General features: G+C 39.8%; 1 protein-coding gene across 2 annotated transcripts; it reads right to left on the reverse strand.

Annotated features, from left to right (window-relative positions):
* Positions 1–2,179: 2,179 nt before the first annotated feature.
* On the reverse strand, positions 2,180–17,688 carry cldn19 (claudin 19). Of its 2 annotated transcripts, none has more exons than XM_020632722.3 (5): positions 16,946–17,688; positions 10,324–10,488; positions 9,924–10,008; positions 6,733–6,879; positions 2,180–3,716 (listed from the first exon to the last, which is right to left on the reverse strand). In XM_020632722.3, the coding sequence occupies exons 1-5, from the start codon at positions 17,166–17,168 to the stop codon at positions 3,680–3,682; spliced, it is 657 nt and encodes a 218-aa protein (XP_020488378.1). In that variant the 5' UTR covers positions 17,169–17,688; the 3' UTR covers positions 2,180–3,679. The 2 variants fall into 2 exon arrangements, with proteins under 2 accessions (XP_020488378.1, XP_020488377.1); XM_020632721.3 differs by having other exon boundaries at positions 2,180–3,144; positions 16,946–17,686.
* Positions 17,689–23,620: the final 5,932 nt, after the last annotated feature.

Here is a 23,620-nt window from a genome sequence, read left to right on the forward strand (position 1 = left end):
AACAGGTGTAACATGATCTGTGAAAATGACACACATAGCAGATATATTTAAGATGCAGGTGACAACCGATTATAGAGCAACAATGATCAATCTGACCTCCATTCAACAAACAAACTTTTTAAAAGTAGTTTTCTTCTCCTCTTAAGGACAGACCTGACAAATCTTGACTTTTTATTTTTTACAAATCTTCAATATGATGTTTTTATTTCAGCAAACTTATTTCCTGTTCATTCTGTTAATGCTTTAGTCTTTTCAAGCATTCACTTAAATCAAAGTGAAAAGACACGTTTTAAGAACTGTATAAAATTTGTTTTATATATATATATATATATATATATATATATATATATATATATGAATTTCAGCAACACACAAAAAAAAAAAACTACTACAGAAAATATATAATCAACTTCCGGCATTAGCATCTGCAGCTAACTGGATCCCTCTCATCAATAAATAACTCCCTGGAGATCCTCACAACTGATGTAAATTGCTGCCAGTGTTCTTATGATTTGTAAGCAGAATAATTGTGTCATTTTAATATAAATATTCAAGCTTAAAAAAGCCCAATCCAAACTTAATGACGAGGAAAGTTAAAGGACTTTGATACGGAATAAGATTTAAAAAACTGGAGTGAAACAATTTTCTAATACTTTAAAACACATTATGTAGGCTACATAACATAATATTTTGGGTTGCCAGGGACTTTGATGTTCTCCTAAATTAATATGTATCAACAGTGTTTCCAATGTTTCTCCTTACATTCAGCATGCGTTATGTTCATCCGCTCTTTGGAGGAGTTGTTTAAATCAAGCTCCAGTTCAATAAGTTAAAAAAGTCTTCATCTCTGCCCCCTCATTTCCTCCACAGTATGAACGAGCATCCCCATGTAAACATGTTATGTTGTTGTAGTAATGTTTACGGCTTAGCAATAATAGTAGATTCCAGTCTCGCATTCCTATATTACCACAGTGCGCATCCAATCAAATGCATGTTTACACATCATCAATCATTATGGGGAGGAAAACACATTCCCGTGTTTACTATAATGATTCGGTTTCTGCCGCAAACTTCAGTTAATCGGCATAATTATCTTAATAACCTCTGCTCTGTGTGTCAACTTCATTCACTCACCGTAACAGTGGATCTGCGCTGTGATCGTCTCTGCAGCTCTACATTCCATATCTGTAGAAGTTTATGTCTGATAAGAGGGATAAAAATATCACTTGCATAGCTTGAGATTAGCAGGAAAATGTGGAGGAGAAAGATGCTGATGTATGTGTTTTTCTTTGGATGTCAGTTTTATGGTTGAGCATAAATCACAGTTTCTTTAATATTAGTCTGTATATGGTTCATACAGCTGGAGCAAATGTCGCTTTTCTTTTTTTCATGATAGTCATACAGGGTGTCAAAGCTGCACATCAGATTGGTTGAACAGACTGTATCGTCATAGGTGGTGTAGGTGCATCGGTACATGTCAGGTGTATGTGAGATTTCACACCCACACTGCGTTCACATCACCGGTGTCTTCACTGTGACTTTTTTTCACTCAAACTGCTTTATTTCTACACCGTATGCAAACTCAAATACTGTCCGTTTCTCCCCCTTAAAAAAACACTGACACTGTTTGCACTGAAAGACTTGATTTATCAAACTCAGACTGCTGAAGCGTCAAATTAAAGAAAAACAGTCCAGTCATTTTTAACCCTCAAAGTCTGTTTAAACATGTTGGACTACATGTAAGGCGTATTATCTTAACCTATCCTTTCACTAAACATTTCACAGTATAAAATTAGGTTTTGCTTCAGGTTCATCAGCTGGGATGTAAAGTCTCTGCTCCCAAAATGCAGCTACCCTCCAAAGAGGTTTAACACGCGAGCTTCTAATTAACAAATAAACAAAGAGTCTCAACAAGAGAAAAAAAAAACAAATTGAAGTGTTGTTGTCAGTCGTAGCGGCGGTGTTAACTTTGTGAGCCCACCGTAGAGAATGTGCCACAGACCAGTGGAGCAGAAGTGGAATTCCACGTCTGCAATTATTGAACAACAGGGTGCAAAAGAAGTATTTGAGCTGGAAAGGAGGAACGAGTGGGAGGAGTGCGCACGAAGTCAGGCAAGGGCAAGAAAGTTAGGAAAATAACAAAAAAAAAAAAAAAAAGCAATGACTCAGTCTGATCACATTTATTTTTATGTCTCTGTTTACTTTATTCTAAAAGAAACAGACAGGGGTATACTGTAAATGAGATGATACACAACATCAAGGAGGTAAATATTAGAGAAAGGAATGGCATGGTAAATAAATGCAGGCATCAGAAGGGCTTTTGAACACTCAGCTAACTGGTGCTCTTTAGTACAGGAGACGGCACAGTACAGTACATCCTCAGAGCCGATAAGACAACGACTCTGTCATTCACACCAAATCATAATCAGCACATTACAAAAACAAAATCTACTGGGTATATCCTCAATCCAGGCTACATTGAAGCAGGCACACAGCGTCTCACAAACAGTGGCATAAGGCACTATATGCTGAAGATCTAGCATGTGTATGTGTTCGTTGTTTCATAAGTGGTACTGTAGAGTAGCTTCACATTCAGTTTCAGAATTCCAACAATAGAAAAAGCCATCCAGAAATGCTGGCAGAGGAACTATAGACACACATCCCTCAGACGGGATGGGATAAAGAATCCTTGAAGTCAAAAACAAACATGTGCACAAACATGTGTTATAAGGCACTGTAGTAAAACATTATATATGTAGTAAAAAAAAAAAAAGAAGAAGAAAAGAATAAGGTGGTATATACACCCGGGCATTTTAACAATGTTATAGAAAACATACCCTGAATGAATGTCTCTCCCAAAGTCAACAAAACAGACAAGACAGAATCTGATCTTTGTCAAACCGCCGAGACTATTTCTCAAACACCCAAACAAATTGAACATTGAAAAACAGTTTAATTCATGTTGTATGGTTGCTGTGCATTACGTCTTTCATTAATGGTGTCTGTTTGTCTGTTTTGAATTCCTCTGTGAGAGGGTTTTTTTTTTGCCTGTTGACAGAATCTAAACCATGGTAAGGCCAGAAGACTCTCCCAAACTACAAGTACTGCTCCCTTTTCTCTGGTGGGGTACTTTTAACATTTGGTCTGCAATTCAAAAGGGAAAAAAAAGACATGTTTCAGTCAAAGTACAGTCACAGCAAACAAAACAAACCGCAGAAGAGACATTTACACACACACACATAAAAACTCAAGAAAAATCAAAACCCAGAGGTCATAGGATATAAGTGAACTCATAAATCAGCGCAACAAAACCACAAAGGGTTTCAAGAAATTGTTAACTTTCGACCAGTGAATGAACAGAGCCGGCTTGTGGGTGGTGTAGCAGAGGGTTGACAGGTTTGAAATGGAGGCGGTCACCTTATCTCTGAGTTTAAAGGTCAGATCATGTATCCTTAAAGAGTCCATATTTACAGAAAAAAGGCTCAGAAAGTAGGGGGAAAATGGGAGAAGACAATTCATCTAGTTTCCCACTAAAACTGATAAGGTGCATCTGTAGTAATGAGGAGAGGGGGGAAATTCTGCTACAAGAGGTCCAAATTTAGGGGTCTAAGAGGTAACAGGAAAGAAGGGGGGGGAAGACAGTGGTCGGAACAGTCCTCGATAAAAAGGCGGGGGCTGATCAGTCAGGGAAACTAGTTTCACTCAACAACTCTGCCCTGAATTAGAGGAGAGAAGAAGACAGTCAGAGAAGAACAGGATTAGAGGACGCGAGGGGAAAATAAGAGACACATCAAGACCTCTCAGATTCTCACAAACAGCTTTGAAGTGTTAGAAAGGAGGAACAGATGAACGATGAGTATGACGATGAAGACGTGAGCAGAAAGTCAGTGAGAGAGCGTGGATGGTGCTGCTACATGTTGGCCAGCGGTAATCTCTAGATTACTTCAAATAAATACAAACAATGCTTAACTTAAGCTAATTGATGGTTTCTAAAATATATTTAAGGATTAGTTTGATCTCATTGGTTGAGACCTTTTTTGGTTTGCTTGAAAAAACCCATTGACAAGCTATGCTACATGCTAACTATCACATCAAAACTCATTTTAGAAAAGATCTGGGTTCAAGCAAAACAGTAAAATATGATAATACCTCAAAAAGTATTTTATACTGAAGCCCAAAGAGGACACGCATCCATACATTTTATTATACTCCCTTTTTCTTTTTAGTGATAATGACTTACTGGCTGCTTTCTCGATATCTCAACTTGTTTATTTCCCTATCTCGCTTGGTTTCCCATGATATTGACTTCACTTCACAAGATCTTCAGAAAACGACTGCAATCTATTTTTATCACTGAAAATCCCAAGTATAAATAATTTGGATGCATGTTCGCTCAGGGCTTCCGTACTTTTTCCATTTTCTTTTCTTTGGACATATCTGACCAGGTCATTCCATCAGGCGTGTTGTTGAGCCTTTGCTATTCAAAGCACAGCTGCTACTGACAGACCAGTGACGTCTGACATCCGCCTTTATTTAAAGGGCACACGGACTTTCCTATAGACGCACAACCCCACCCCCAATCTGAGAATAACAGAGCACTCCACAAACAAGTGTCTACCAAGAAGAGAGGCTGTATGACCCGGAAACGGGGGGACTGGGGGCGATTCTAAGACGCATTAATGGCTTCATTATCTTGAACAGTGATGGAGAAGCTCTTTTGAAAAAAACACAAATACAGGGGCCGTGACGTGGGAGCATGAAGGGGGAACTCAAGAGCCAATTTAGGCCTGCTGTTGAGTTTTAAAGGCTCTTATGATGGGAAGGTTTTTAAAAAGTTGGTTGTGTCTATTGTAATACATGTAGTAGTCTATATTTGTAAAAAAAAAAAAAAAAAAAAAAGTAGTTAATTCTATTGCAGTGGAGTTAGATATGACATGATTAGCTTATGGTCCACTTTTAAAGTAATGTTAAATATCGCACTCCTGTTCTATAGCTTATGATGATCAGACCTGTGTGAGAAGTCGATGAAATAGCTTAAATATTTGTCACTCATGTGTTTGTACAAGAGATAATGAAATCAACGTAGAATGATGGTGTTAGTAAATGGAGAACAGTTATGTGTGTTAGTGAGAACCTTCACGTTGTCCAAGTGTAAAGTGTTGAAATGATCATTGACAGTGTTCATAATAAGGACAAACTCAATACACATCTTTTAACCAGCAGTTCACCTCCACTCCTGCAGTGCAGACTGTGTGTATGATGTGCAGCTCTCAATGAGTAGGCCTAATTCTTGTATGATTCAGGACTATATCAAGACTAGGTCCTTTTAAAGTGAGGACGTTCCTCGGCGATTATCAAATGGCTGCCTGAAGTCTTAATTACACAGGACACTGAAAGCACCCCGGAGCTGTCTTTGAGTAAGCTGGATTGCCAAAGCTTAAGTTGTAGTTAAGGAAATTGGGTTTAAAAAGCTGGTTATGTTTTTTTTACTCAGTTAATTCTGGCTTTCTGCTTCAAGGTTGTGTTCTCTCTCACACAAACTCACATTTTTTAAACTCTTCTACCTTATGAAAGTGTTCGATCACCGGCTGTCTGCTTCTGTCAGACTGAAATAATGAGAAGTCATGATGAATATATAAGTTGTAAAAAAAAGAAAGAAAAAAACATTACGATGGAGGCTGTAGAAAATAATTGGTGTAATTCATATATTTATCAATTAGTTAATTTGCCGTATGACAATCTGTTTATTTCTAATGTGGCAATACACACAATGCAACTCTTAAACTCTTGACCCACGTTAGCTGTATTCATCAAGCTATGGTCTCTTTCCAATAGGTTTTTTATTTTATTTTTTACCAGAATTCTGCATTGGTAATAGTTTTATTTTTTAAGACTTTAAGTATTTAGCAGTTCCTCATCAAAATCTCTTTCAGAAATTCAGGCAACAACCGGGTAGTCTTTCTGAGTAAAGTCTGTATTTTGTCTTCTTAGTTTTAATTACTCCACATCTTGCTTAGCTTTAGATTAAAAACATGTTTTCGTCATAACGTCAGCGTAAATACAACAAACTAGATACTTGCACTTGCACCAGAGTAAAACTTATTGCAAAGGTTCCTCTATCCTGAGTCCGTATTGCTCTCTGTTAAGCTGCAGCTATATGCTTTGAGTCTGAGCAGGTGAAATCAGTGTCCTCTGCAATCGCTGCTGTTTTCTCAGGTGAGATTGTACAGGCCAGCCTCTGTTTCTCCCACAACTGCAGAGGAGCCGCTTTGTAACTTTCCCAAGTTTTTCTGAGCAGTGATTGGGGCTCCTGCTTGACACAACTGAACTGCACCAGTGGAGTGTGAATACACACAGAGCAATATGAAGGCAAACCACAGATTGAAGCGCCAACCAGGAAGCAGAGGACATGCTAACGAAAGTTCAGTGGTACTATATCAGTATTTCTAGCTCCAATGTCCAGTCTTTCCTTGTATCTTCTCTGATACTTGTTATACTTTTCCTTTCATTAATAATATTTGCAAAGTCCCAGTACTGGGTAATGTGTTATACTGTATGTACTGTATGAGCACCTGTGTTTGTACATGCCAGTAAGTGAGTACCTACATGATTGCATGATTATTATTTTTTTTACAGTTATAATACTAAGAAGAAGAGGGGCAGTAGTGCCAAATGTGTCCTATGCTCTCTGTTTGGGAGGCTAATTGAAGGGGTGGGTGGGTTTAGACGTACTCCCTGGTTGTGGAAGGCTGTGATTGGCGGTAATATTGCTGCCCTCGCATCTCTTCTTTAGAGCACGAGCAGCACAGCAAGGAGCCGCCCAGAACCGTCAGACTGGCTGCTGCCCAGCCTACAAACAGGGCCGAGCCGAACTCATACCTGTGGAAGAAAGAGAAGGGAAACGCTTTTAGGATGATACATACAGTGTCGGCTGTTTTACTGCTTTCACATCATTTGTGTAATTCCAAGAACCAAGATACGAGAAAAGTTATAAAAGAAGGTAAAGAAGGATCGAGAGCAACCTCTCTGATTCCCAAACAAACCTGACTTTTAAAAGAGCCAATGAAACTGTCATGAGATTTCTCCCACAACATTTCTGCATTTGCTAATTTTCAGAAGGTCAATGTCTGATGGAAAGCAAAAGCATCCCCAACTAATGCTATAAAAGGAACCTTTTCTTTGGGGTTGGTTTTAGGTATTGAGGGCTGCACACTGGAAAAAAAATACTAGTTTAAGCTAGCCATATTCATTAGCCATAATAAGGAAACATTAGCAGTTGTTCTATGAATGACAGCCATCATTTAGATATTGTTGAAAACTTACGCTTTGCATGATTAGCAGCTTTAATAAGGAACTTTAAGCAGATAAACCAAGCCATATGGATAATGAATAATTTTCTGTGCTTCTCCTTGGCAAGTTTTTTTTATAGCAACTGAAGCTGTATATGTTGATCAACCGACTTAATATAAGTAGTAGTAACCATTTGAGCTAAGCTAACCACTTGTTCAGTTGAGTAATTGGTAGCAGTTAAAGCAGTGATGGTTATCACCGACAATTAAGCAATCTTAGACGCTTTAGTTCATCATCAATCACCACAATTAAGGTGATTAATCACAGAATGAAGGTCTTTTCGCTGGCAGCACCAACAAAAAACAGAACCAATAATGTAGTAAAGCACTCAACATCCTGGGTGCAGAAATGTCCTGTATTTTTTGCCGCTGCACTCAATGTAATCTTTTTCCTTACCGACCAATCATAATAAAGAGGGGCAGGGACATTTTATTTCAGCTCAGTAATACCAGCCGGCTTTCATTTTCCAAATGGCTCTTCATTTATTACCATTTTGTCCTTACTAAATCATCCAACTTTAGCAATGTTTTCACCTATGATTGAGATGTATGAATGTATTTTCTTGACATTTTTCAATCTAGTTATACCAAACCGTACTATTCCTTGAATAAAACTATTTTACATGATGTTTGATATAAACATTAATGTTATACCACTGAGCACTAGGTGTGCCTGTGGGCGAGTGGTGTTAAAAAACGGTCATTGTTTTATTCCGTTTTGTATTAAATAATAACAAAAAAGGCGAAAAAGGAAAACAAGCTAAAAACAGGAGCCAGCTTCCGTCGTTCATTAAACAGAGGAGGCTTTTTTGCGACTGAAACATCACTAATCAGCTTTTTTAAACAACATTGGTGGAGGAAAAACTAATCTGACTCGACTGTTTGATGTTACAATTTCCAGGTCCAGAGCTGCTGCTAATATCGGCCACTACTGATGAAAGTAGAAGTTAGTTTTCGTAACATAGCAACAATAGGTGCTGATGAGAAACGCTCTGAAAATGGGGTCATGAGCACTGTTGACTGACACAGACTCTTAAGCATGGATCACTGTTGAGTACAAGCCTCACATCTATTCTAACTAATGTAAAGCATGCATAATGACTGAGGGAAATGACTGAATGTCATTAGTATAATATAGTACAGTGATATAACAGTATTGTATAACATGGGGCCAGAGTTGTTGAATCATTGCATTGCCATTATGTAAACACTCAACAGATAAGCATGGAGACAGATGTCTTTCCTCTCTATCAGTTTCTCTTCTCGTCTTTTGCACATCCTCTTCTCAACATGAATTCATCGCTCAGCTGCACAACAGTCACACAGCTTGTTATATGCATAATAAGTGACATGAGGAAGAACTTTTAAAATGGGTTATTTATCCAATGTGCTTTATACTTTCGTTTCTCTAGATACAATTTGAATATTTGGATTTTTATGCCTCAAACCGAACTAACACGTTTTCAGTCGACTGAATACTCTGCCAATGTAAAAGACACTTTGGCATACACTGATGAGCCAAAACATTATGACGTGCAATCCAATACAATCAAATACAAAAGCTCAACTTGTGCAAAGCTTTCTGTCGATATGGTCAGAATGGTGATAAGAGGCGGCTGTGGCTTAGTGGTAAAGTCGGTCGTCTCTCATCCAGGTTTGGGGGTATGATCCCCAGCTCCACAGCCAATTTCCTATGTGTCCTTGGGCACGACATTTAACCCCTAATTGTGTCCTGCTGCATCGTCAGCTGTGTATAAATGTGTAGAATGGAAATCGCTAACACTGATGGACACTTTACGTAGCAGCCTCTGTCATCAGTTTGTGAATGTGTCGGTGTGACCTGCTGTGTAAAAGCGCTTTGGGTAGTCAGCAGCCTAGACGTGCTCATGATGGATAGGCCGGGTCTTTGTAATATAGCAATAAGTAAGGTCTTTTTACCTGCTCTTTTGTAATGTTAACAGACAAAGAGTAAGGTATTTTACCTGCTTTTTGTAAAGTGTCTCGAGATAACACTTGTTATGAGTTGACGCAATACAAAATAAATTGAATTGAATTGAATTGAATTGAATAGAAAAGCGCTATACAAGCTCAAATCTGTTTACCATTTACATTAAAAACACTTGTTAATGTAATGTGTTCCAGTACACCACCCACAATGACTTCAATGACTTCTTTAAAGATGAAGTAGAATCATCACCTTTTTGACTATTTGACAAAAAATATAGAAGCTTCGTAAATGTAGAATTTATAGAGCTGCTGTATTGGATTAGATTGTACAGGTGATCATATTGTTTCACAGACAAAGCTGAATAAGCTGATTGTGTCAAATTTAACATCAGTCATTAAAGGGGCTCCAATGCTAAAAAAAAAAAAAAAACGTCAAAATTATCGAAACTTCCATTTTTACTGTTGATCTCAAATATTGACAGCAATGTTTGTAATGACATTTGATTGGCAACAATATTTGGATTTTACACAAGTCACTATAAAGGAGGTTACACATAAACTCTCTCTCCGAGTTAGATCCATAGAAAGTGTTAAAGGTTAGAGTTGTTCAGCACTTCGGTTACATACCTGGCGTTGGGCGGTGTATTTGGGTTGAAGAACTGGTAGGACACCTGAGTGCCATACCAGGACACAGAAACCAGTGTACATAGCCCTGTCGAGAGAGACAGAATAAGTTAAAGTGTGTTACATTACTTATAGCTAAAACAACACACAAATGAATAAGATAAATCCTTCCTCTGTTAATTTCTCTCCTCTGGGTCTTGTGGTTTATATCTGAGGTCAGCGGCTAATGCCTCTAAAATGACCACTTCCTGTTTACAGCAGGGACTCTAATTACTGAAAAGACCCCCGGTGAGAGACTCAGGCTAGGAAAAATTCCAGACCACTCTTGCTTAATGCACTGCTTTAGAGAATTACAGCTGTTTATCTTTGGTTTCAAACTGACACAGCGCAACAGAAAACCTACCTGCGAGAACAAAGAGAGCCCCTCCAGTGACAGCAATGCGGGTTTTGGTAGTTGGGTTGTTATCTCCCACCTTAGTGCACTTCATGCCCACCACGCTGACGATGATCCCGATAAAGCCCAGCAGTACTGACACTACCATGAGTGCCCGACATGTCTGGATGTGGACTAGATAAAGAAAAGGAGACAGGAGGCAGGGAGCACAGAGGGGAGCACAGAATGATGGATGATAGTGATACAAAGGAAGGAAAGAGGAAATAAGGGGGAAAAGGGAGGATAAGAAAACAAATAGTGCTTTAGTCAATCACTTAGTATAAAGAAAACATTTCTAGAAACAAAATGACCATTACGAAAATAAAGCGTCACAGCATGAAGGATTGATGGGCGACCACATGTATTTGTGGCTAAAAGCTCATTAGGGCGAGTCCACCACTGTCCTACTTTTCAGCAGGATGTTTTCCTCTCTTTTAAATTTCAATAGGTGACCCTCTTGGCCAAACTCTTTGACCTTAAACGATCCTTTAAATCGTCACCACATCATTCCACTGTGGTTTTTGCCTTTTCAAAAATCTAATGTGCTGCCCACACGCAGGCGTCAGATCACATAACTCAGTGGGAGGAACATATTTACACAAACACATATGTGCAGATGCACAATATCTGCACACAGGCAATAACTGTAGGTGGGAGAGACATGGATGAAACACAGAAGTCTCTCTCTCACACTGAGCAGCTGTAGGAGGGCCTGCTTTACATGCTTCACACAGTGGGATTAGTGTGGCTTTGTCACAAAGCAAGATTGTTTTCACGGGGCCGTCGCCACAGCGATCAGACATTACTGCCTCAAACGCAGCCGCTCACAACTGTATTGAAGCGAAAGCAGTGCTAAGCGCTTAATAACACTGTCAAAATACTGATGGAGAGCGTCTTATTTACAAAAACCGAGGGGATTGTCGAAATCCCAGCAGCGGCGGTAAACATGCAAACTCCAATAACCTGAGTCTGATATGTGACAAAGCTGACAAATATGGTAATTAAAGTCAATATATCAAAGTTCCTCACACACAAGGTCTCAGACATTAACTTCAAATAATAATGACTTAAAGCGTGATCCAGTGTTTGAGCATGAAGAGAGAAAATACAAATTGAATCAAAGCCACAGAAAAAAAGAGATACAACAGATTGATTTGACAAATCCAAGATTCCCTCCCTATTGACTTTTTCTCCAGAGCCACAAAGCCAGTAACTGTTTTACTACTTCCACTTCCTTCTTTTTTTTTGGGGGGGGGGGGGGGGTTGCAACTAATGTTCTTAATTCACATGAATAGTTAACAATGGGTTTGGATACTAGTTAGCCCTTAACCCTCTATCTCAGTCTTCAGTTTAGCCAGTAAATGATCTCATTTTTCATACTTGGGGTCATACATCCAAATACATATTTAAACTAAACTATATCACCTTGATGTCCCATGAAAATGAGCGTGCCGCCTCCCATGTAGCTTAGACACATGGTTAACTAGAGACCTGAGAAGATAACATCGCAATAGATATATTTGTTTATTCCTGATGTCATGTGAAGTTGTTACTGTATTGTTTGAAGCTTAAAGTCATTTTTTCATCCTTTGCTAGCATCTTTAATAAACACCGGCTGTTATACCTTTATTATCGACAAATTGATTTTTAAACAGTTTCTCTGTTTTAACCAGCTTACACATTGATAAGACAACACAGCATCTGCTCCAGCTTCAATGCTTAACGTTAAGTATCAGCTTGGTTCATTCATCAATAAATCAAGAACATCTTGACTTTTCTACAATGAAAGTATGACAATCCTGAAGCCCTCATACATATCTTCTTTTGATTGTTTCTTTATCTAATTGCACCACACCATTTCATCATTTAGCCAAATTATTAAATTTCAAACAACTTAATGATGTTTAGTGACTTTTCTAATGGTATTTATATCATAGTCAAGACTGAGCTTTGGCATTACACTTAAATGCATAGAGCTTATCAGCATACAACAGAAAATAATAGCAACTTTTTCTTTGATATTTCAACAACAGATGGTTTTCTTCATTACTCTTAATAAAGAGCAGGAAGGGAATCAATGTAAAACATTTTTGCATGTACATTTTTTAAGGTCAGGGTTACTTACTTTCACATTAACTAGATTAGTTTGACAGAAGGTGGTTTTAGCTGGTTATGAAACAGACTGGAATTAAAAGTGATTTCCTGAAGCAAACAAGCCCATCGGCATAAAGATTTATAATTGTTATATGGTAGTTTTTTAAGCCTGAAAATGCTTCCATGGGATTGGTGTCGAACAAATAATTGACAGTAAGTTGCAAAAACAACCTTCTTATTATTTACATTTTCCATGGCAAAGATTCACAATAAATGATATATTTGACAGTTAAAAAAATGGACGATGAAATTTACACATCTACAGGACCATATAAAAAAAAAGAGATAAGGTACAGGTTTGTCCACAGGGGGCGCCAAAATCAACACAATCAGAAAGTTCTACGTCTGAGCTTTAAATAGGGTCCACTAACATGATTTCTTTTGTCAAACTGCTGTCTCAAGGATTCACAGTAATATTAAAATACACTAGCCGAAGATTCAATGGAATTCTGAAAAGGCCTTTTTTAATTGTCGTGACTCTTCATGGAGGTATCTCTTGTGCCAAAGTGTTAGAAGAAAAAGAAGATCACTTCAAGGGGAGCTGTTGAACAACAGCCTTAGCAGTACTCCTAAAGTCATCGTTTGTCATTGTGACAGAAATACACACACCATCATTCATGGTGTGGCAGTGAAGTAGAACTTCAGAAGCCGATCTGAGGGGACTTATGATGGAGGAAAGAGGGTACAACATGTTTGAAGTCTGATTTATGGCTCCAGAGCTCCTTTTGATGGAGTGTCTGAACAGAGAGAGGTTTGATTTCCTTCTCTTTCATCCACTTGGGGGGGGGGTTTCTCTTTTCTTCTTAGCGTGTACGGGTGTTTGTCCCATTGCATAGTGACACCACTCTCACCAGTTTCAATCAGTGACAAACCAGTATGGGTGTCCAGGGGCCTTTGGGGTGAAGGAGAGGTTAAGAGGAGGGATAGGAGGGAGGTGTGGGAGGGCTCGCCTCTCTTTCCAGTGCCAAGGTTGGTGGTGCCAGCCACAAGCTTTCAATGAGTGTGTGTGCTAGCTGGTGTGTGTGTAGGCACTGTAAGGTCCCATTGTGAGGTCACTTGTGACTCTGTCGTACGTAATTTGTGTTTGCCCACTCACTACAGAACCATGCATGCATGTATACTCTGCCAATGTGGACATTCAATTTGTCCTAATCGATTATCCTAACTGGTCAATACTAACCTCTAAAAGTTATAAACTGAAACAGACAAGACAAAGAGGTATTTTTCAGGTAGATGTTGATATTGTTCATCATCGCACATTACAGCACTATTCAATTTGGATGGGAACCATTCACTTAACACAATTGAGGACCATTTTGGCCTAACTGAACCTCTTCAATTCATATACTTTTTCAATGTTAAAAGATAAAGATTGTAATGTTCTATAACATCAACAAATCCCATTTAGAGGCAGAAACCAGCGATGGATTGATCCAAACTTAAATGATAGTGTGATGTTTATTCTTTGTCTGAGCCAAAGAGCTCCTTTGTTCTTCTAAAACGATTGAAAAACTCATCAATGAGTCTCATTTTTACATATAGTAGCATGTTTGGTCATTACCAATAACACAGCAGTTCATTTTCAAATATCCTCACCACACTGTCCTGTTGCACAAATAATCACTGGCCCACCAAATGTATTTAAATCACACATGAGATTGGTCCAAAGCAATTGATTATTTGTGTGATGTGTGTGGAAAAAACAGATCGTCTTTTAAAAAGACTGTTAGTGATTTTTCAAAGATGTATGTCTTTAGTAAGCACCAATGAGCTTTGAGCTTTGTATTACTGTGAAGTAAAGTCAGACATTAATGTGAGGCGTACTACACATGGTTTGTTTCTGGCTTTTGAAATAATTATAGGGCACATATCTATACTTGCTGGATTCTTAAAAGTTAAATCAATGGGCAATGGTGTTGTATAGTGATGGATTACTGGTTAATTATATTTGATTTAGTTGTATTAAAACTCCCATTGTCCTGTAGTTCAAGTGCTTTTGATTTTTTTCACTTCTGCCTATATGCTTTTTATAACTTTTTCAGTTTTGAACGCATGGTACATTTCCACTGGATACTTGTAAACTTGTGTGGACCTTACTATTAATCACTACTATGGTAGTTACAGACGCTAAAAGCGACATTTTATTTTGTACTTTTTTACTAGTAGCAAATGGTCTCTCATTTACTGAGCTCATCTACACAACAAAACAAATCACATCAAGTCTATTTATCTAATTTCTAGTACAAAATATCTAATTTCACTTATTATAAGCCACATTCCCCTACAAAGTCCAGAAAAACATCCTTTTTCAAGATATACAAAGCAAAACATATGGCCTGAATTGCTTCTATTGAGTAAAAACGTCTACCAGTGGGACAAGCAAATGTTACTTGTAAGTTGTGGTGAAATGAGATGTACTGTCTAATTTAGATAAAGACATTTCAAAACACTCAATAAAGTAAAATGTGTGTCCTCATGTCAAGCTTTGGTTAGCAGAATTTATCTTCAACATGAATGTTAACGCAGACTGGGCATTAAGTCGTCTGCAAGGCACACAACACTTAAGTTAATGAAGGGTGTTGTCGGGGGCGATGTGTCTTTAATATCATGCTCAGATTTTTTGTACTTCTGAAGAGCTGTCCTTTCAGCACCACCATCCACTCCTGTGATAATAACAGCCAACCTGCTCGACCGTGAATGATCCCGATCATCAGCTCCTTCTTGAGCACGATGGTCAGTTAACCTGCAGCTTCCGCTACGCTTGCTACGCCACATCAGAAAGGCGCAGCACAGTCTGGTGAACAATTCAACCCACCATCACATGCTGAATCCTGCTGTGAAACGTAACCAGGGAGAAGAGTTCCTTCATAACTCACATCAGTCTCATGGCTGGATCAAACCAACACCTGAGGGGTGTTTAATCAAGACCCAGACCTGCGGTGCCTTCTGTGAACCCCAGACACATGATTGGATGCTGATCTGCTCCATTTCCTAATCTGTCTGGGAAACCACCTGAATGAACCTGAGAATGTTTGGTCATGATTTTCCAGTTCAGTGTTCATTCAGATGTGCATGTAGTTAAGGGGTTTTTTTTCTTCAATGTTTGTCTTCTGTCTAAATCTGTATTCACTGGGTGTGTTAATGAACAAATGGAACAATGTGCGCGTGTGGGGAAGACGGAGCGCATTCTGGGAATATCTCTGGTGTTTGGCTCAACACTGCCCTTTTCTTCTCCTAACAGCCTCTATTCATCCGCCAGGACAATACGCTGTTCTTATTGCTGCAACTAACCAAAGGAGATGGGAGATCAGCTCGGGCACCCGTCACACAGACAGAAGGCCTCAGAAAATGTTTTGATATAATGACTCACAAGACACCCAAATGTTTGTAAACTGTTGCTCTAATGGCTAGTGTACCAAAACATGATCAAACAAGGGAGAAAAACAGACGTGTTTAAGGTCTTCAATAAGGCTTTCAAGAAAATGTCTTCTGACCGATGCCCACCCCCCTTTTAGTCCGTCATTAGAATCACTAATAGGGTGATTCAAGCAGACAGTAGATGGATGGATTCCTATAATCTGTGTGTCATTAATTATGAGTCACTGGGTCCTACTTACAGATTAGAGATGACAGGAGGCTCATATTCTGAGCTAATTTATGTCTGAACCCCACATTCCTGACCCCCTCCCACTCCTCACATTTTACATTTCATTTTGTTCTCGAGTTTTAATTGAACTTCATTAAAATTTTAAGAAGCAGCATTATATGGGAGATTTACAGCTCCTGAAAATAATCCGTCCCAGATAGTGAGAGCTTGTTTTGCGTCTGCTGCTGATTTATAAGTGTGGCCAAATGAATGGGCCAACTGTAATAACTGCTGTGATTTATATTAGAGCTCCATGGATTTTTTTTATTTTTATTCATGGCAACTTAGAAGGACAAAGGGAAGAGAGAAGTTTCCAGTAAATCTTTCTTTAGTCATCTTGGCCAATGACAGCTCATATAGAAATGCTTAATGTAAAACATGACTACTAATAAAATCTAATGAGAGCAGCAATAAAATCTGAAGTAGTGTGCGTTCAAAAGAAGAATTACCAGGGGGGAAAATAAATTCCCTGGTGATGCCTGACAGGCAGTTTTTGCCTGAGTTTAATTCAAAAGTTTTCCTGAATTATCAAATTAATTATCAGATGAAAGTCTTCTTCCAACACAGTGCCCCATTAACATCTTGCATATTTTGTCTGTTTAAAAATGTTACTTATTAATAAAAAATGATAAAACAAGCAAATTGATAATATTCTAATAAAAATCCATTTGGAAGTTCTTCACCAGTTTAACCAAGTAGCGTTCAATTGCATCAGTTCACAGTCTTCAAAGGCGAGATATGAGAAACAGCCACTACAAGTCAGGTTAAGCCAAAGTCAAACATCGTACTCACTGTCCAACGAGAGCATGGAGTCAAAGATCTTGCACTGCACCTGTCCTGTACTCTGCGAGGCACAGCTCATCCACAGCCCCTCGTACAGACCCACGGCAGTGATGATGGCATCTCCGGCGTATGACGATTGCTTCCACTGGGGCAAGGCGGTGGTGGAGATGATGCCGATCCAGCCGCCCAAAGCCAGGAAATAACCCAACAACTGGAGACCTGAGTTGGCCATCCTTATCTAGCTCTGACTTCCCTTTGCTCTTTTTACTCCCTGCTTGACTTGCAACAGCTTTCGCTCTGTCGACTGGCGTGTCACCCCTTCCTTTGAGCAGTCTTTGCGGACACACCTGTAGCAATCCTGTCACTTTCTCTTCACTATCTGGTCCCTCTGATCACCTCCGTCTACCTCTCTGCTTTCACTGTCATCTGTAGAACTCCCCTCTTTCTCCTTGTCTCTAACTCCTTCTTTCCTTTGCTTTCCACGTCCTTGGCTGGGACGGTGAGTTGATGTGTCCGCTCAAGGCTGTCCTGTCTGATTCCTTGGTCTCTTAGTGGGCTGAAATGGAGTAAAAAAATGACTTTCTGATGTTCAGTGATTCAGTTCACCAAGCATTGTCGCTGGGCTGCCTCACTCTCTGCATGGCTCCTGCCAGTTCTTTCTATCTCTGCCGCTTGCTTACTTTCCTCCCTCTACAATCTTTCCATCTGCTCTAGGCTCAAGTGGCTCAATGAGGGGTAGCAGGGAAAAAAAGAAAAAAAAAAGCATGTGAATACAAAAAGTCCTTAACAGGATGACCACAGAGGGATGGAGTAAGAGGTTGGTCTGTGATTGGACTCCTCAGGATTGTAGGAACGCCTACTGGGAGGGAAGAGGGCAGCTCTGGTTGAGAGAATAATTACTGTTTTAAACAGGGAGGCAAAGAAAAGGCAAAAAGATGTAGCAACTTCATTAAATAATGAAGTTGAAATAATAAATTCATCGTTGCATCTTATTCATTCAAATCAAACTCTTCCCAAAACGTCATCATGCTGTTTTAGCAGGTGTTGTGTTCCTTGATCCTCTAAAGTTTGCAGCCGCTGCTGGAGGTGTGGAGGAGGTGGTGGTAAAGTGCAACAAACACGCGTAAATCAGCATCCAAACAATGCCGGCTGAAAAGGACATGTCACATCCAGACAGACTCTCTGGAAATTATGGGCCGCCGAGGCAAGCCTCCCCGGTCACCATGGCAACCCCGACCAATGGAGGGAGAGAGAAAGAGACAGAGCGAGTAAGAGTTCCCCCCACTGTACATCCTGTAAGCGCAGACACACTCCAGTCCTTTGTGAGTGTGTGGAGAGCGCAGAAACCTGTTTTCCCACAGTCGCACATCCTATCAGCTCCGCTTCAACTCCACTCATTAAATTAGCTTCAATCCACCGACTAACTCAATAATTCTATTCGGCCAATTAGGCTGTGGACACACTCGCTCTCGGGGACATGGCCGTTTTCTCACATCTGTAAGAGACATGTCTCACCCCCACCCTGCACAGACACAAACACACTCACACACATATGGCCAGCCTTTCTACATCACATCCATGTTCTTGCATGCACTCTCCAGCTTTTCTTCAACTGACTAAGATTTGGAAAAAAAAGATTACTCATCCACCTCAGCATCAGGAATAGTTAGAAATAAGTAAAACACATTTGGAAAAGTTGGGTGTGTTGGTGGTGAAATTATTCTGCTTTGACATAATCTCTCTCCACTTTTGGTTTTCTCATAGCTGATTCCTTTTGATTGCCATTGTGTTTCCTTCAACCCTGAACTTGAACTTTTTCTACCATTAGAACAACAGGAGCATGTGAACATGCATGTGACCTCACTTATCTGGCACCAAGCATGTCTGTGAACTCCCTTCATCACACACACACATTTGCACACGTATATGGATAGAAAGAATCTCACTTAGAGGTGAACCCATGATTCAAACCATTCCTGGTTTGTTATCCTCAAAGCCTTTCATCTGCTCTGGTCTTACAGATTTTAATATTCAGGGTGTTTGTACGTGTGTGCTCAAACCTTGTGTGTACAGGTTTTCTGTGTCTAATGAGGGGTTTGACATATGGGGTGAGTTTTGGTCGGAGTAAAGGGGTCAGCTGAGCCCGAGAGGCGAGAAGAGATGAAAGAGAAGCAAAACAAGTGCTTAGGTCCAGTGTGGTGGGTGGAGCGGTGGGGGCGTCTTTGAGGCTTTGGAGGTCTTTCTGACTTTGAATCATAACAACACATTACAGTTGGTGAGGTTATGGCTTTGTAAGTGTGGAACTCAATGGAGAAACTTAAATGTCAAACTCTCACTGTGTGTCAACGCCTTAATACTCATTAAATAGTTTTTGATCTGGCATGCAATTGGAAAAGGAATTTTATTTAATTTTATTTGGTTGAATAGGTTTCTTAAGTTCATGACATTTCTTGATTTGTGAATTGTCACTCATCCCAACTGTTTTATTCCCTGTACTTTTAGACAGTTTCAGTGAGCCCAATGACATAATGGTACCTCTAACATAGCATGAAACAGTTGACCTTTAGGAGTGTTTGACAAAGAAAGAGACATAAAGGCGTTTTCAAACAGAAATATAGAAATAAAGGCTGGGCCTTACATGTTCTGCAATGAACAAGAAGTTCTGTTTTTTTTATTTGCTGTTTCAAGGCATTAGAGTCTGGACCAATCTTTGAAGCCATCAGCAATTATTATCTATCATTGTGTGCTATAGAGCAATGGTTCTCAAAGTGGGGGTCTGGACCCCCCAGCGGTCGCCAGCCACCAAAATAAATTATTGGAAATTGTAGATTTTACCCATTATTGTAAAAAGAAAACCATTTACTTGAAGTTACAGGAGTTGGCCGAAAAAACAAAACACCATTTTCCAGATTTGTAAAGATTTCAGATTGTCAGGTTTGTCATCAAGAGGAGTGAACAGCTTTTAAAATGTTTGTTTGTTGAATCGAGGTTGGATCGATCCTTTCCGTTGCATTACAGGTAGTTGGGATCTAAAAGCTGATTGGCTTAGTGACACAAAGCAGCAGATTTGTGGCTCAAGTATTACATTTTTAATCTAGAACAGATTGTTAGCTTTACTCTTGAAGCTATCTGATTATAGAGATAAATGAATCACCATCAGAATACTGTCAGTGGGAGCTGGTAAATCATTATCGCTAGCAGGTTATTATCGCGGATACTTTCTGCCTGTTTTTTGCTCAACATGGGTTCTACAGATTCTACTGCTTAGACACAAGCGTGCCGATACCTGATTGGTCAATACAACTTGGAGTACAAATGGAAAACAGAACACTCTTCATGCTGAAAATCCAGTACAGGTTAAATAGAGGTTGCATTCACATCTCTCACGGACCGTACTCGAGGAACACCTGGAATCGAGCGCAAGACCACTTCTTCAAGCGGACTCGGGCACAGTACCGGAGTACGGTACAATTATGTACATTTGTCTTCACACTGATCAAATGAACCAAACTTTGGGGTCAAGCGTACTCGTATCCAGCCTCGAGTCCCCACTTTGAAACCACCTTAGGTCGTGACTGTTGCAGGAAACGACTTAAGGCCCTGACACACCAAAGAGACCGCCGGCCGTCATCGCCCTAGTTTTTGCGGTGTGTCCAGCTCTGTCGCTACCAGTCTGCCACAGTTGACCTTTTTTTGATCATTTCCCCATATTGAATCGGAGTGAGCAGTCGCTGGTGTGGTTTGGGGGTAGTAATCTCTCTGATTGGCTGTTCAGCTAAGCGAAACAGGAGAGCCAGTGCACGAGAAGAAATATGGAAGCGCCTCTTCTATTCTTGTTCCACTAATAAAAGACCAAGGGCTGACAACGGCAGTGCCATTTTCAACTTTTTATCAGACATTATTCTCTATTAGAAGTATCTATATTACGAGTGTTATGTGACAGCGGTGAGAGAATTGTCTTCTCGTATCACAACAACGATTTATTTATTTGCGTTCTTCCTCGTCCTCTTACGGTTTCACCTTTTTGAAATGACGATTACAGACTACCGCCACCTTCTGGCATGTAGAGTTATTGCCTCTCACACATGCGCGAAACATATGTGGTGGTTGGCCGTCGGCTGTAGTCTTTGCGGTGTGTTCTAGTGCAACTTTTTGGCCAAGACAAAAGGCATTGTGCACCGCAGCACAGGCAGCCTTCGTCGCCACTACTTCTTTGCCCTCTGCTTGGCGTGTCAGGGCCTTTAAACTATGTTGTTTGGCCAAGCACCAAAAACAGTGGTCCCCACTCTGAGTCAGATTTGTTTTTTTTTTTAAATGGTTTTGAATGAACAATGGGGGCAGGGCATTGGCATTTACAAAGGAAAGGTGAATTCAATTTTAAAAATCCTCGGAGTCTCATAGATTCTGTTTGTTTTTCTGCTACACAGGAGATAGTTTTTAGTTTTAGACCGGGGGACTTTTATTGAACTGATGCATCTGATAGCCTGCAAGTATGCTATTCAAGCCTACCAGTTTGCAGTAAGGGCTTTACAATGTGAACCCAAGTTGATAGTACAAAAAAATGATGGTGCATCTTTTATTGCATCACATCGGAGTGGCACATTAGTATGGCTATGAGCACAAACCACAGCAAAAAAAAAAAAAAAAAAACTTTTTCTCCCACTGCCTGCTGAGATATCTGGTTTCAGAATATTTTGAGGATGCAGAAATGATGTCCGGATTATTGGTATGGAAGTTGCTAAACTGCAGGTGGGGATGGTTAGGGAAACCAGTGGAAAGTTTCCAGGGAAAGACCTCCAATTGGTCTTGGAGCCAAGTGAGTAGGTCCAGAGAGAGAGAGCTCCAAGGGATGTTGGAACCAAGGCAGAGCAGGGGGCAGGCAGGAACTCGGGCAGAACAGAAGGCTGCAATAAGAGAGGGGGAAAAGGAACTCAATGCAGAATGGCAACGTTTACCGATATATCTGGATCCACAGCAACTGAGTTTACAACCTGGTTGTATGGAGATGACAGAGTTACCGGTATGAAGAGGCTTGATTATAGAGATTAGATGAAACCCAGCAACACCTGCAAACACCTGCAAACAAGGTGACAGACACATGCACACACACTGGGCCTTTCTCAAATCTCTCTTTCCATTTTTTAAACTTATCATTTTGATCTGATGTTGATAAGATAATTCCCTGTGAACATTAAACACTCCACAGTATATAAATACTGTTTTCAAGACTAATAGATAATTAATTAGATCCTGATTACAATGTTAACCCTTTGATATAAACATTTGTATGATACTTATATTCTTATCTCCTTTAAAAGTGTACCGAGCGTGTACCGAGCGTCTTCCATGATGAACAATGAAAAGGTGTAACACCTGTTTAATAAGACAGCATCAGTGCAGACTTGCTGTTAGAGGGTTTAATAACCCACTCTCACTCCACACTCCCAGGTTTTGGACTGCACTTAGTGTGGAGGACCCTCCACGCGAGCTCACAAACGGAGTGGAAGTGAGTGGGGAGTAGTTTGAGAAAGGCCCACTTTGCCCCAATTACTGTAAGAGGCTGCATCCTTTGGAGGGTGAGGAGAAAGCTGTCAAAATTCAAGACTCCTTCAAATGCTGCTGAAAAATACGTCCTCCTTTCCCTCGGCCAACCAAGGATTGCTCTCAAGATATATCTCGCCAGGGGTGAAAGTAGTTTAAAATTATTGCCGGTACTACTAACACAACCTCCATCTCTGCATATTGGTAAACTCTCCTTGGCTTCAGGCCTCCTTAAAAAAATACTTCAATATTTAAGGATACCGTATGGAGTAGAAGAAAACTTGTTAACTTGTTTTTTTTTTTATTATTCAAAGCATATTTAACATCTGAACAGTTTTCTTCTGTCTTTGACTTTTCAGAACATTTGACACAAAAAGATCATAATTTTTATGAGCAAAATCTCTTCAAATATTTCCTACAATGTGCTAAATGATGGATTTTTCCATCCACCAAAACAGAACACTTAAAAGATTTTCCAAAAACAGCCTTACTGAGATAGGCTTATGTTTAAGTTTATGTTTATGTTTATTTTGCTCAAAAATCTGTTCTTTTGGTGTCTAGTGTTCTGAAAAGTCAAAGACAGAAGAACACTGAAGATTTTAAATTAAGATTCTTTGAATGAAAGAAAACATTTTTGGGGGGCTTTTTGTGCCTTTAATGGAGAGATAGGACATTGGATAGAGTCGGAAATCAGGGATATAGAGTGGGGAAAGACATGCAGAAAAGGAGCCACAGGCTGGATTTGAACCTGGGCTGCCCCCTTGGAAGATTATAACCTCCATACATGGGACGTGCGCACTGACCATTTCGCCACCAGCACAACAGAAAACATGTTTTTGAAAGTTGTCAATTTTCCCATTTGCCTGATAAAGATTGCACCTTAACCATTAAAAATATATATTTCTATACACATTGTCAATTTTTGTTCTGATTTCCTTCCACTCCATATAAGGTTCGTCTCCCGAGGTCGTTCGTCCGTGGTCAAGTGTTGTTAAATCGAGCATCCCTGAACAATTAAACGCACCCTATCACAGAAGAAAGGCACGCATTCGCAGTTGCGACGTGTTGAAACGCGTTACGGCGGCAGCACAATCCCTGATCGTCACTTTTCATTCAGCTCGTCTGAGCTGCTGTGTATGTGTT

This window comes from Labrus bergylta, chromosome 5 (genome assembly GCF_963930695.1).
Source record: "Labrus bergylta chromosome 5, fLabBer1.1, whole genome shotgun sequence".
NCBI classification, from domain to species: domain Eukaryota; kingdom Metazoa; phylum Chordata; class Actinopteri; order Labriformes; family Labridae; genus Labrus; species Labrus bergylta.